General features: G+C 66.9%; 1 protein-coding gene across 2 annotated transcripts; it reads right to left on the reverse strand.

Moving 5' to 3' along the window:
* Positions 1–11,910, reverse strand: HPS1 (HPS1 biogenesis of lysosomal organelles complex 3 subunit 1). Of its 2 annotated transcripts, none has more exons than XM_045025713.1 (19): positions 11,749–11,849; positions 10,935–11,051; positions 10,435–10,572; positions 9,934–10,076; positions 9,360–9,468; positions 8,926–9,086; positions 8,745–8,847; positions 8,509–8,613; positions 6,787–6,856; positions 6,461–6,528; positions 5,701–5,868; positions 4,705–4,884; positions 4,551–4,618; positions 3,906–4,031; positions 3,412–3,476; positions 2,659–2,804; positions 2,287–2,400; positions 1,945–2,027; positions 1–689 (listed from the first exon to the last, which is right to left on the reverse strand). In XM_045025713.1, the coding sequence occupies exons 2-19, from the start codon at positions 11,049–11,051 to the stop codon at positions 527–529; spliced, it is 2,127 nt and encodes a 708-aa protein (XP_044881648.1). In that variant the 5' UTR covers positions 11,749–11,849; the 3' UTR covers positions 1–526. The 2 variants fall into 2 exon arrangements, with proteins under 2 accessions (XP_044881648.1, XP_044881647.1); XM_045025712.1 differs by lacking the exon at positions 11,749–11,849 and adding an exon at positions 11,863–11,910 and having other exon boundaries at positions 2–689.
* Positions 11,911–14,264: the final 2,354 nt, after the last annotated feature.

A 14,264-nucleotide genomic window follows, 5' to 3' on the forward strand; every position in this document is an offset into this window, starting at 1 on the left:
CACACGGCGGCAAGGACCCGGTCATGGCAGGAGCACCATGAACCCTCCTTAGCATCAGGCTGGGGAACGCACGGCCAGCAGGCGTGTCTCCGTGTGCTCACTGCGTGTGCAAACATGTCTCTCCAGGTACTCGCACATGCAGGTCCACAGGCAAGGCCCAGTCAGCGGCCAAGCCCCTGACACAGACGGAGGAATCAGGGAGTGCCCCACACTGACCTAGCACACCAGCTTTAATGCCAGTCTGGAGTGTGGCACGTACAGACACGCTACCCTGGCCACACACGTCCAACAGCCTCCGCCCCGGGCAGCTCCGGGGGCAAGTCCGGAGGAGCCCCCAGCCATTGGAGGGTGGGTTTCAGCAGGCAGGGAGCTGACGGCAGGATGCTGGCTGGCGCTGGTCTCCCAGCCGGGCCCGGGGGGCTGCAGGGCCGAGCGAGGTGGGTGCTGCGAGGGGCCCATTGCAGCCAGCCCAGACTCAGAGCGAGGAGGCGGCCCTGGGGGGACGCTCGCTGCCAGCCCGCGTGGCTCAGAGCAGGGGGATGCGGGACGGCTCCCAGAGCCGCCGGGCCAGGTCGCAGGCCTGCTGGATCACACGCTCGGCGGGGATCACGCCCAGGTGCAGCGTCAGCAGCTCGTAGCACTTCACCCCCTCGGCCGGGTGGTTCTTGCTGTAGTAGCGCAGCAGCTTCCTGCACAGGAGGAGACAGCGGTCAGGCGGGAAAGCCCCTGCAGGGCACCGGTCCAGCCCCCAGGGGCAGCGGAGCCTGGGCCTTGGACCCACCCCAGATCAGACGTTGTGCAGCACACACGTCCCGTGGCCCAGCCACCCCATTCCAAGGACAGGCCCAGAGGGGAAAACACAAGAACGGCCACACTGGGCCAGACCAAAGGTCCATCTAGCCCAGCATCCTGTCTGCCGACAGGGGCCAATGCCAGCTGCCCCAGAGATATACCCATCTCACAGAACTGGAAGGGACCTTGAAAGGTCATCGAGTCCAGTCCCCTGCCTTCACAGCAGGACCAAGTACTGTCCCTGACAGGGTGTTTTTTGTGCCCCAGATCCCTGGGAATGAACAGAACAGGGGATCATCAAGTGATCCATCCCCTGTCGCCCATTCCCAGCTTCTGGCAAACAGAGACTAGGGACACCATCCCTGCCCAGCCTGGCTAATAGCCATTAATGGACCCATCCTCCATGAATTTATCTAGTTCTTTTTTGAACCCTGTTATAGTCTTGGCCTTCACAACATCCCCTGGCAAGGAGTTCCACAGGTTGACTGTGCGTTGTGTGAAAAAAGCACTTCTTTTTGTTTGTTTTAAACCTGCTGCCTATTAATTTCATTGGGTGACCCCTAGTTCTTGTGTTATGAGAAGGAGTAACACTCCCTTATTTACTTTCTCCACATCAGTCATGATTTTATAGACTTCGATCATCTCTCTCCTGTCATCTCTTTTCCAAGCTAAAGAAGTTCCAGTCCTTTTAATCTCCCCTCCTACAGAAGCTGTTCCATACCCTTCATCATTTTTGCTGCCCTTCTCTGTACCTTTCCCAGTTTCCATGCATCTTTTTTGAGATGGGGCGACCATATCTGCACATAGTATTCCCCACACTCCGTGACAGCCTGGCCCGGGAGCCTGGAGATCTGGGTTTGATCCTTGGCTTAGCGGGAGGCTCCTGTAATCTCAATCCCCGGCTGAGACATGGGGACATGGTGAATCCCTGCCCTGGGGCATGTGGTTACAGCTGCTTCACTTAGCGAGGCCAGGCGTTGAGCACCGAGACAGGGTGCCACAGGGCTCAGAGCCCGCATACTGCCAGCTCCCAGCCCCACCTGCCGGCTATGGCCCATCGCAGGCAAGGGGCAGCCCAGAGCTCTCCCCATCTGCCTAGCCAGTGGCCAGGAGAGGACTTGGGGGCAGGAGCTGGCTGGGTCCAGCACCCACCTGTAGTAATCCCCTGCCAGCATCCCGATGGGAGCAGAGTCGTCGGAGAGAACAGGAACCTCGATCACCTCCAGCTTGTAGCCCTGCGTGGCAAAGGGACAGCCGTGAGGGGCTGGGGGCTGGCCACGCCACCTGCAGCGGGGGGCTGGCTGCGTGGCCTGGAGCTCGTGTGCAAGGGCAGAGCTGACCAAGCGCTTTGGAGAGCCCGGATGCTGGGCCGGGGGCTCAGGCACAGGCCACGGGGTGATCTGCCAGGCCATGGGGATTGCGTGCCAGGGCCTCTCCATTTCTCGGAAGTGCTGCCAGGGGAGGCAGGTCAGAGGCCAAGCGCCCCCAACGCACCAGCTCGTTCTCGAACCAGAGGAAGTAGGAGCAGTAATAGTCGCCGTCCCGCAGCGTGAGTGTCGTGTAGCCCTTCTGCAGGTACCGCCGTGCCAGCCCGATCAGAGACCAGACCTGGGGGGAGAGGAGGCAGCTGCAGCCGGCGCAGAGATCCCCCCACCCCACGGCTCTGCTCCCCTCTCCTCCCCCTCGGAGCCCTGCTCCAGCCAGAGCCAGGGCGGCTCCTACCGAGCGCCCTGCTTCACCAGAGCCAAACTCCCCCATCCCGCCCGGCTCCCACCATCCTAGCCCTACAGCTGGGCCCGCACTCCACCCGACTGGGCCCCCACCCCCCAAACCCAGGGGATCAGCGTCAGAGCCCAGGGCTGGTACCTTCTTCTTGATGAAGGCAGCCAGGACACCCTTGCCCAGCTCCGAGGTGGAGTCCTCGGCCACGTTGAGGGAAGGTGCCACCATCTGCCCGGCGGTGCGGTCCACATAGATGAAGTGCACCAGGCCTGGGAAGTCCTCCAGGTACGTGGGGGCAGGTTAAGGGCAACCAGCCACTGCAGGGAATGTGGGGGTGGTGCCCAGACACAGGGAACCCCCTCTGTCCATGGTGAAGCTCCCCATGCCCTGCTGAACCTGCCCTGGGCAATGGGGAGCTTCCGCGAGCCCCCAAGATGGCTCCTGCTCTCTGTCCCCACCCTTGGTGATAGGAACCCAGGTGCCGACGGCCTCCTGCCCACAGTCCCAGCAGCACCTCCTGTATCCCCCCCAAGGCAGCCGGGGGCGCAGAGGGGGGCTCTGTCCACAACCCCATGGTGTGGCCTACTTGGGGCCAACCCAGTGCCCCTGGGACATCTCAGAGACCCCTGCCCTGTGGGACCCAATGTGGCTCGTTCAGGCCCCTTTGGGCTCAGTGCCAGCTGCTGGCTCGTCTCCCCAGCCCTGGGCAGAGTCCAGCCCTGCTGTTGGAGAGATGGGGCGAGCCCCCCCCAGCTGTGCCAGCTCAGCCAGGCCAACTGCCCCCAAGCCTGCCTGGGCAGGAGAAGCCGACCCCCAGCCCTGGCTGCACCGCGGGGTGGGAGGCGCCTGCTGTCCCCAGGTGCCCCTGCCCCGCGCGGGGCTCTCTGGGCGGATGTGACACCATGGTGATGTTCCGCTTGCTCTTCACCAGCAGGAAGTCCCTCCAGTCCAGCAGCTTCTCCCTGCGGAGGAAGGGCCTGGCCTCAGCACGGAGCCCCCTCTGCCAGGCCAGGCCCTCGGGCTCCCTGAGCCCAGCGGGGGGCACCGCGCTGACACGGGGATGCCGGCCACGGCTGGCTCGTACCCCGCACTGGAGGGGATGGGGCACGCGCCTCCCCGGGGGGCCCCACACAAGAGCTGCCCGCCCAGCTGTGCCCTGGAGGTGCCTGGGGTTCAAACCTCCCTGCCGGTGACAGGGACGCGTACTGGCTAAACCCGCCAAGGTCTGTGGCGTCCTCTCCACGCAGGGCCCAGGCCCAGGGGCTGGTTTCCAGCCACTTCCCCACGAGGCCAGTTGAAGTCCCAGGCTCCGCGCCCCCTGCCAGCAGCCCCCTCTCTCCCCTCCCCCAGCAACCCCCTCTCCCTCAGCCCAGCCCCCAGCCCCCACTCACCGCACCAGCTTCTGGGCCCAGTCCTGCAGGCCCTGCGCCAGGCCCTGCGCCGGCAGCGAGGTCAGGAAGAGCTGGCGATAGACGGAGCAGAGCTGCCGCCTCACACTGCCGAGCGCCTGCAGGAGCCTGGAGGGAGACAGCCCCTGAGAGACGTCCCCACCTGGCCCCAGCCTCCCCTTCCCCCATCACCCCCCCAGCCACAGCCCCCCCCTCCAAGCGCCCGCCCAGACCCAGCCGCCCTGTACCCTCCCCTCCAATCGCCCGCCCAGACCCAGCCGCCCTGTACCCTCCCCCCCAATCACCCGCCCAGACCCAGCCACCCTGTACCCTCCCCTCCAATCGCCCGCCCAGACCCAGCCGCCCTGGACCCTCCCCTCCAATCGCCCGCCCAGACCCAGCCGCCCTGTACCCTCCCCTCCAATCGCCCGCCCAGACCCAGCCGCCCTGTACCCTCCCCTCCAATCGCCCGCCCAGACCCAGCCGCCCTGTACCCTCCCCTCCAATCGCCCGCCCAGACCCAGCCGCCCTGTACCCTCCCCTCCAATCGCCCGCCCAGACCCAGCCGCCCTGTACCCTCCCCTCCAATCGCCTGCCCAGACCCAGCCGCCCTGTACCCCCGTTTTCTCCCCACACCCCCATACTCACTCCCTGGAGCTCCCGGACTCGTGTCTGGAGAACGCTTTGCTCTTGAACTCCAGCCAGGCGTTGTGTAACTAGGACGGACAGACAGGGCAGCCGTGAGGCGTGCAGGCCGTGCCAGGGTCCCCGACCGCCCCGCAGCGCCGCGCTGGACTCCCACCTGCATGTCCTGCCTGCCCAGCTTCCTGACAAACTTGTCCATCCTCTGTCGCAGCTCAGCCAGGACTGGGTGGGTGCGGGTGGGTGGCCCCACCTCCTGCCCCTCCCTCAGCTTCTTCTCCAGCATCAGGAACCCATCCAACAGCTGGTACAGGGAGCAGGCGACGTGGGTGCTCGGGCTCTGAGTGAGTGTGAAAGTGGGAATTGGTTTGTACGACTTACGAGTCCGGCATGCCTCAGTTTCCCCTGCGCTGTTCCCCCGTGGGTGGGACAGGACTGTTCGCGCTCAGGACAGGCGGAGACAAGGGTGGTGTCGCCTGGCTGGCCTGGCCCCAGATCAGTGGAGATTTGAGACGCCGATGGCAAATCCAGTCCCCAGGACGCTGACACCCAGCGCCCCAGGGGACAGATCTCCCCACCTCTGTGCAGGGAGGCTGAGCCACCCCCACGCCAGCTGGAGAGCAAAGGGCTGGGAGGGAGGTGGGGGGCTCAGAGGGGGCTGCTGGAAGGAGTCGGACCAAAGAGGCCCCAGCCCGACAGAGCTGGAACCCAGGGGCTCCCTACAGCCTGGCCGGGCTCGGGGCTCCCTAGAATGGGCCGTGCTGGAACCTTCAGTTCTCTGGGTGACCCGCCGGCCGGCCTGGGCCATGGCCAGTTACCGAACAAACCCGACTGTCTGGCGGCGCTGGGGGAGTCGCTGCGAACGCTGGGGCAACCTTCAGGGGCTAATGCCCAAGCCTCCCTCGGGGTCTGTCCCAGCTGGACCCGCTGCCTGGAGCTATGGGGGGTAGGAGGGGGGCTGCAAGGCCGGGGGTCCAGGCCAAGGAGGTGGGGAAGCAGCAGGGCTCACCCAGGAGGGAGCACGAGACCCCTGAGGCCCTCCCAGACACTGCTGCACAGCTGGGGCCGTAGCACTGGCCCTGTGGGTCTGTGGCAAAGGGTCAGTCTGAGGCAGGCCAGGCTGGGCAGCATGCTCCATGCCCCAGAGCCAGCTCACCTTGGTCAGGAGCACCAGTGAGATGCCAGGCCACAGCGGCAGGCAGTACATGGTGTGGGGCACCATGGGGCAGTAGCCCTCCCGCAGGTTCGCATCCAGGAAGATCCTTCTGGGGTTGGAGGCACTGGGCATTGGGGGCACCAGGGCCTGGAGCGAGTCTTCTGCCACCTGGGGAGAGAGAGCAGCTGGCTCGGCACCCGGCATTGGGGAAGGGACCCGACGGGTTTACCACAGGCTGGTCTGCCAGATGCCACGTCCCGCGCAGCGAGGGCAGAGCTGGTGGCACCGCTCCCGGGAAGCTGCAGTCAGGTGTGGGCAGAAGGGAGAGGGCCACAGGTGGTGCAAAGGGGGAAAACGGGCTGAATCTTGGAACAAACTCCCCACCAGAGGGATGGATCCGGCTGGGGGCTCAGACCCCCCCAGACCTTCCCTAGGAGCTCGCCACGCAGGGAATTCAACTCTGGACAGGGCCCTGGGGCAGGTGCTGCCTGGCCCGGCCCAGGCCCGCTCCAAGGGCAGGGGGGACGGGGTGGGGTCTGCGGCGATGGCAAGTCTAACAGGCCCAGCCTGTGGTGAGGGGCTGGGGGTGGGGAGAGCTCTGGGGGAGAAGGGGCTGCAGGAGCCCTGCAGAGACCCCTCCTTTGGCCAGGCCGGGAGGCGCGTGTGCTGGGGACGAGGGCAGGCTGGCAGGGCAGGACCGCACAGCGGGACGTGGGCACCATGGGCTCTCACAGGGTCACGCTCAGGGCGGGAATCTCACCTGGACATCAGCAGCATCTGCCTCCCCAGAGCCCGGCGGCTCTGAGCCCTCCGACCAGCTGGCGCCTCCTGTAGGCAACAGAGCAGACAAGGAGCCAGCTGCCCCCAGCACCGCATGCAGCCAAACCACCCTGCGGGGTTCCTGCCCTGGCCTCTGGGGTGCTGGGGGGGGGCTCAACCTCCACACAGACACCCCACCCCGGGACCCAGCCTCTCCCAACATCCCCCGGACCCAGCACTCCTGGCATAGCCCCCTCATGTGCCCCCATGCTGGACCTGCAGCCTTTGGGGACACAATCAGACTCCCTCGTCTGCCCAGGGACTCACCTGTGCTCTGCCTGCTGGGCGACGGCTGGGGGGTGAAATACTCCTCGGGAATGGAGATCTCGTCCGCATCCTGCAAGCGAGAAGGGAGCCAGCTCAGGGGGCAGTGGGACCCTCCCCGCAACGACAGGGCGGGTCAGGATGGACCCCCAAGGGGCAGAGCGGTGAGGCTGGGCTGGTTCCTCGGCCAGGGCACAGTCAGGCTCCATGTAGCTGGATTCTATCGAACACCCCATGTGACAAAGTTGGGGATTTTCTTGGGTTTCCAGTGGTTTGCATGCAGAGTGGGTGGGACTCAGTGTCCCTGGGTGTTACTGGTTTAACAGGTGAGGGGAGAGGGAGTTTGTTGGTACACAGGACCGGAGAGGGAACTTGGGACCCCGGCCGATGGCCTGGAGGATGGAGACCCCAGTGACTGGTGACCTGGTGACCCAGAAGCCCAGCTCAGGAGTCACAGCCGGTTCTGGCCAGTGGGAGGACAATGGGCTGTGAAGAGGGGAGAGGAGGCCCAGGGGACCCTGTTTCCCTGGAGAGAAGAATGGACAGAGGGGGCTTGGGGCCGGGGATATCAGCTGCCCAGCAGGGAAGCAGGGGGGCTCAGGGCTGGAGAGGGGGAGCAGGCAGAGCCCCCCTGGCTGCAGGGAGACTGGGATGTGCTGGGCTGAGGGAGGCCAGGCCTGAGGCCCTGAGTATTTCCTGTGCTTGGTTCAGACACTCAATAAACCCTCCAGTGTTACGCTGGCTGAGAGTCGCTCCAGCCTAGAGAACAAGGGGCATCATCCCCTTCGGGGGTGAGGAGGCCTGGGGGGTCCAGAGCGCGGGGACTCCCTGGGGGGCCTCACGGCAGAGACAGACGTGCTGAGGCTCAGAGGGGTGCGGCTCCAGGAGGTGGAGGGGCCTGACCCTGGGAAAAAGTGGACCCCCGAGAAGGGCTGTTGCACTGAAGGGGGTTCCCCCCACGGGGCCCAGAGTGGGCAGGACTTGTGAGTCCGTGACACCCCTTAGCGCAGGGTTTCCAGACCGCTGTCCCCCGGTAGGAGGCTGATTTGTTTTGTGAACTCCCAGGTGTCACCTCTTAAAAACCGTCTGCTTACAAACCCAGCGTAAAAATACAGACGTGTCCCAGCACACTAGTACTGCACAATGGCTGCCTGTCTCCTCCTTACCACATAATCTTCAAATAAATCCACTGGAATGTAAATACTGTACCTGCCTTTCAGTGTCTAGTATATGGAGCAGTATGAACTAGTCAGGGGCTGTATGAAACTTTAGTTTGTACTGACCCCCTAGTGCTTTTTATGGAGCCTGCTGTAAAACTAGGCAACTCTCTAGCTGAGTTGATGTACCCCCAGGAAGACCTCTGTGTACCCCAGGGGTATGCGCACCCCTGGCTGAGAACCTCTGCCTTAGTGGAGAGTCGCACCCAGCAGGTCCTGCCCCCACCCCTCCAGGTGCCAGCAACGCCCCTGCACTGCACTGCACTCCGGTCACAGCGAGCGCTTTGGGGCTCCGCCCGTACGTGCAGCTCCTGGGGAGTGATCCCCGCCAGTGTGTGTAAAGGGGGCATGAGCCCATGCAGCTCCCAGCACCACAGGCCCTGATCCTGGAGGGTGAGAGGTGGAAAACAGCTCTGGGGATCCTGCCCCTGCTGGGGCTCCAGGCGACCACAATACCCCCAACCTCTGTGCCAACCCCCGGGCACCAGGCCCAGCCGGCCCCACATACCTGCTCCTCTGCCTCGCTCCCGGGGGTGCTATGTGGGCCTGGGCTCTTCACTGGGATGCTCTCGCTGCTCTTCGGCCTCTGGGGAGTCAGCCCCCCCTCTGTCAGCTGCAGGGAGAGCAGGAGAGCTGCTTAGAGGGGTCCAGCCCCCATCGCAGAGGAGCAGCCCTCCCCTGACAGTCCCACCAGCCCCAGGCTGCTCCCGAGACCCATCGCCCAGCCAGGCCCAGGGCAGGTACCTGGGGGCTCAGGTCCTCGTCTGCGCTGGGGCTGGGACACAGGTCCTGCACCAGGAGGATGAGGGTGAGCAGGTCGGCTGGGCGGATGGTGCTGGCACTCCGGCTGCAGAGAGAGGCGGCCAGTGAGCGGGTGATAGAGCTGCTGTTCCAGGAAGGGTCATGGGGGGCGGGAGAATCTCACCTGGAGTAGAAGGCCAGCAGCTTGGTGTGCACCAGCAGGAAGGCGTGCACCACCTCCTCGCCCCCGCGCTGTCCGCTGGCGTTGATGTGCTGCACCACCTGGCGCTCCAGGAACTCGATGCACTGCTCACACAGCTGGGGGTGGATCAGCCGCTCCACGGCCTGCGGGCAGGGTCACAGGGAGAGACCCAGCACTGAGCTGGGACAGGGCAAGGGGACCCAGCGGCCTGGTGGGGCAGCTCCCGGCCACGCCAGCCAGGGAATGGGAGGAAACCCAAAGAGATCCTGCACTCACGCCCCCCGGCACCCCCTTGGCTCCACCGAGGCCCCTCCAGCACCACCCAGGCCCCCCTCAGGGCAATTCACCCCAGTCACACCCAGCGCCCACAGCCTGCTAGCCCCCTTCCCCAGGCTAGGCCCCCCGCCGCCCTGTACCTCCACGGCAAAGCTCTGCTCGGCCTCCCGCAGGCTGCTGTAAGTCTGGAGCAGGCCCTGGAACAGGGCCCACACGCGGCTGCGCTGCTCCGAGTCCGCCGGCCGCAACCTGGGAGCACAGCCGCCGAGTGAGCCGATCCCCGTCCAGGAGAGACGGGCCTGTCCCAGAGACCACCCCATGGGCCCCTGCTTGGGCCAGGTCTCCTCCCTGGGACCGAGACACACCGCTGCCAGCCGCTCCCCAGGCTCCAGTCGCTCTTCCCAGCCCCGAGCAGCTCTCAGAGACAGGCGGCCCCTCCTCTGGGCTAGTGACCCAGCATGGTGCACGCTCCACGCTGGGACCTGGCCTCCCTCCAGTCCCAGAGCCTGCAGCACAGCTACAGGCTCCACATTCACCCAGATCCCCGCACCTCCCAGGCACAGCATCGGAGCCCCACAGCCCCAGGGATCGGCCACAGTGCTAGCTCACCAGTCAGGCGCTGGATGCAGCGCTGACGTGTGTGTCTGGGTGAGAGGGTCTGCCCAGCCCCCCCAGGCAGCGCCAAATGCCCTCCCGGCCCAGCCAGCCACTCACTCCTTGCAGACAAGGTGCGAGTCCAGCGTCACCAGGCCGAAGTGGGCCTCGGCCAGTCTCCTCAGCACGTAGAGCTTCCGGCGCAGGTCGTCCTCGCTCTCCGAGCCGTCACCGTTCACCGCGATGTACAGGCACTCCCCGAACTGCAGCGTGCCGGCAGGGCCAGGCAGGAAACAGCAAATCCCCACCCCTGTAAGAACTCCTCGTCCCGGCTAGGCCTGGGGCAAAGCTCCCCCGCGGCCGGCCCTCGTCAGCAGGGAGTGGGTCTCCCTGCGTGTCTGCTTGGGAGGGTCCCCCGCCGGGGGCACAGCCCAGGGACCCTGCACGAGGAACCCTCCCCTCCCCCCACACACAGTGACCCAGTGCAGGGCTCTGCCCAGGGGCCAGGCCGGATGGCAGCTGCGCCCCGACTGGGACTAGCCGCACAGTGCCAGAGAACAGCCACAGGCTCCCCTTGCCGGTGGGTGCTGAGCCTGGGGGCGGGTCCCTGGGCACCGTTACCATGTGCAGCACGTAGAGGTGGCCTCCGTCCTCAGCCAAGAAGCAGGTGTAGGTATCGGAGAGCCGCTCCAGCAGAGTCACGCAGGAGATGATCATGGGGGCGAAGAGCGTGTTGATGCTGTCCCCAAAGGCAGGCGGCTGCAGGGCAGGGACAGAGACGGACAGGCCATGAGCCAGTCCCGCTCCAGCTGCTCCTCCTCCACCCTGCCCCCCCGTGCACCCCCAGCACAGGGCCCTCAGCCCAGCCCCTCCCCCAGCACCAGCTGCACCCCCACGGGGCTCTAGAGCTGACCTCTGCCCACCTCCCTCGAGGGGGCCCTCAGCCCAGCCCCTCCCCCTGGCCCAGCCAATTCCCCCAGCCTCACCCTCCTCCCAGTACCCAGCTGCACCCCCGCGGGGCTCTGGAGCTGACCTCTGCCCCGCCCCACTCGAGAGGGTCCTCAGCCCAGCCCCTCCCCCCGGCCCAGGGGGCTTGCTGCACCCCCAGTGAGACCTCTCACCTCGCGCCCCCCTTGCTCCGACCGGCTGAAGCGCCGGCGCAGGCTCTCTGTGAACTCCTCGTCGGCCCAGCAGAACAGCAGCTCAGCCCCCTCGCTGGCGATCAGCACGCACTTCATCTGGGGGGAGGGAAACTCGGGTCAGCGCCAGGAGCCCACCCGCCCCATGCCCAGCTGCGCACCGGAGCCTCCTCTCCCGCCCGGCTCGGGGGCACACCCCAGAGCCACTTGCAGCCAGGCACCCAGCAGCACGTGCCCGTGCCCCAGGGTGCTGGGTGCGAGACAGGCCTAGGGCAGCGCTCGCTGCTGCGGGACGGGGGCTCAGGAGGCTGCCCCTGGCTCAGCGCCCAGGTCCCTCCGTTTGGCTCAAGGCCTCTCCCCCGCTGCTGGACCGGCTGCTCCCCACGGGTGCCAGGGGGGGGACAGACGGGGCTCCCCGCACAGCCACAGGGACGGGCTGCCCCCCACGCCAGGGCCGCATCGGGCACTTTCAGACCCACCGACAGAGGCTGCCACACGGGCCACGCCCATAGGAGCCGCCTGCCTGGACGCCCTCGGGCCAGTCCCTTCCCGTGCCTCAGTTTCCCCATGACCGTGCCCATAAAGCTAATGCGGGGGGGGGGGCTCATTCCCCTGCGGGCGAGGCCGGAGCTCGCCGGGCCGGTGGGTACAGGGGGCGGGGGAGCTCGCCGGGCCGGTGGGTACAGGGGGCGGGGGAGCTCGCCGGGCCGGTGGGTACAGGGGGCGGGGGAGCTCGCCGGGCCGGTGGGTACAGGGGGCGGGACACGCCACGGAGCCGGGCACGGGCGGGGCTGACCTCGGGGGCCCCCGCTGTGGCTGGGGGTCAGCCCGGCCTCAGTTTCCCCACCCACCACCCCGGCGGGCTTTGCTGGGTGGGTCCCGCCGGGCCCGGACCCCCGCCCCCGGGTACCGTGTCCGCGCGCTTCCGCTTCCGCTTCCGCCTCCGCCACCGGGCATGTCATGTGACCCCCGCCCCGCTCATGTGACCGCCCGGTCCCATTTCAGAGCCTCCCGCCGCCTGCCCCACAGCGCCCCCTGCTGGGAGAGGCCGGGGCCGCGCTCCCACGGGCAGCCCCCGCCGACGCAGAGCCCCGCTGGGGTCCGGGCAGTGCCTGGCAGGGCCGGGGGGGCACAAGGCCGATGGTTTCCCCTTGAGCCCCGGCCGGAGAGAGACCCTGGCCCCGCATGGCAGGAGCTGGGCCCCCCCCCCAATCACAACATGCCCCAAATCCTCTGCAGCGAGGGGCTCCAGCAGCCTCCGGGAAACCGGATGGGCCCGGCCGGGGGCTGCTACAGGGCAATAGGGCCCTGGCTCTGCCCGCTGCGGAGCTGAGTGCAGCATGGCCTGCTGGGCTTGCGGGGCCTGACGGGGCAGCTGCCCCCCACCCAGGGGCCCCGTGCTCTGCTGCCCTCCAGCAGCCGCCTCGCCCAGGTGTGAGCTGGGGGTGAGGCCAATTCCCAGGCAGCTGTGAGGGGCTTTGCGTATGCAGCCCCAGAGCCGGCCTGGGGGGCTCCTGGCGGACTGAGTGGGGCTGGCCCGGCTTCTGGCTCACACGCCGCAGACTGGCGGGACACCCCAGTTCCTGGGCAAGGAGGAGAACGTAAGAACGGCCCGGGCCTGGCGGCTGCTGCCCTGGGGTCAGGCCCAGGCTTTCACTCTCTGCAGCCGGCAGGACCCCGGGCGCCCCGGTGGTCTGAGGGGAGGGTGAAGATGCAGACACGGTGCAGCTGGTCCCGTCATTAGCTGGCAGGGGGCAGGCAGCGCCGGGGGCGTGTGGGAAGATGCTGCCTCAGAGGGTCCGTTTACACTGCCTGGTATCTCGGCCGGTCCGTCCTGGGGGGCGCTAGCCCCTCTCTCTGTGCGCATCGCCGCGGCTACGCTCTTTGGGGCGCTCTGGCTTATCACGGGCATGGCTCTTGGCACTGGTAACCGCCCCCGCTCGGAGCGCAGCCAGGCCCTACGAGCCAGGCCAGGCCCAGGGCACTGGGCAGAGACAGCGCAGCTGCCGCCCCGGAGCTGGGGGCAGAGACATGGAGCCACCCGCTTCGCCTGAGATGAGATCACGAGACAGCCGGACAGGGGTGTCTGTCTTGGGAGGCAGCCCCAGAACTCGGCACGTGCTGGGGCCGGGGGCCAGGAGCAGTGAGGGCTGGGCCCACCCCGAGGGGAGACCGGGTTCGCACCAGCACGGGATGTTTCTGACTGAGCGCTTGGTCTCAGGGTTTTAAATCACGGAGCTGCCAGGCCCGTGTGATGCCGCCATACGGAGCCAGCCAGCGTCTTCCCGGGCACAAGCCACTCGCCAAGGGGCGTGGCGCCGGAGAGCGTGGCGTGCAGGGCAGGCGCCGGGCCGGGAGGGGGGATGCTGCACTGCTCTGCGTGACAGGCTGCCCTGGGCGCATCCCCTGACAGCCCCTGCAGCGAGGGGAAGGGGGGGCGGGGGATGCAGTGCTGGACCTGCCCCCCCAATTCACAGCAACCTGCCTGTTACTAGGGCCACAGCCAGAGAGTGCGAGCCCCACAGGCTCTGTTCCTGCTGCCCTGGCCTGTCCCCACCCCTCCCGCCAGCCCTCCTGCCAGCCAGGCGAGATCCCAAGCAAGCCCCGGGGGGCTGGGGGTACTAGAAGTGGGGTGTCTCAGTACTCAGTGGGGTGTCTGCATGTCTGCCTCGTGTTTCCTGGCAGGTCAGCATCTAGCTATCCTGGCCAGCGGCCGGCCGCCACCTAAGCCAACAGCCCCCAGCCCTGCCGCTCGCCCCCTCCCGGGGCTTGGGGGCTGGCTGAGAATGAGCCTAGACGCAGCAGGCTACGGGCTTGTCCCTGCCCCGGCTGTAGCACTGACCTACGGGTCAGCGGAGGTACCCCACCGCTGCGAGAGGCGGTAGCTGTGTCGATGGGAGACGCCCGCCCGTCTGCGCTGTCTACACGGGCAGTGACTGCCGTGCTCGGGCGTGGACTGTCTGCACCCCATAGCTACGCCGACCTGTCTCTAGCGTGCCAAGCCCCAGTTGTTGCGTACAGAGGGGAATCCAGGACCGCACAGCTTGGAGCGGTGAGATACCCAGAGCCCCAGGTGCCATGGGAGGGTGGAGAGGCGCTGGGGAAGCCCAGAGACATGGTGATGAGGGTGTGACAGGCTGGAAACCCCAGTAACGTGACTGCACAGGGAGCGAGCACGTCCGCACTGGCGGTTACAGGCGACTGTAGTGGAGGCAGCTACGCACAGAGCGCTTGAGCGGGGGGTGGGGGTGGGGGTGCAGGGGCGGCTCTAGGTATTTTGCCGCCCCAAGCACGGCAGGCAGGCTGCCTTCG

This window comes from Mauremys mutica, chromosome 7, assembly GCF_020497125.1.
Source record: "Mauremys mutica isolate MM-2020 ecotype Southern chromosome 7, ASM2049712v1, whole genome shotgun sequence".
NCBI classification, from domain to species: domain Eukaryota; kingdom Metazoa; phylum Chordata; order Testudines; family Geoemydidae; genus Mauremys; species Mauremys mutica.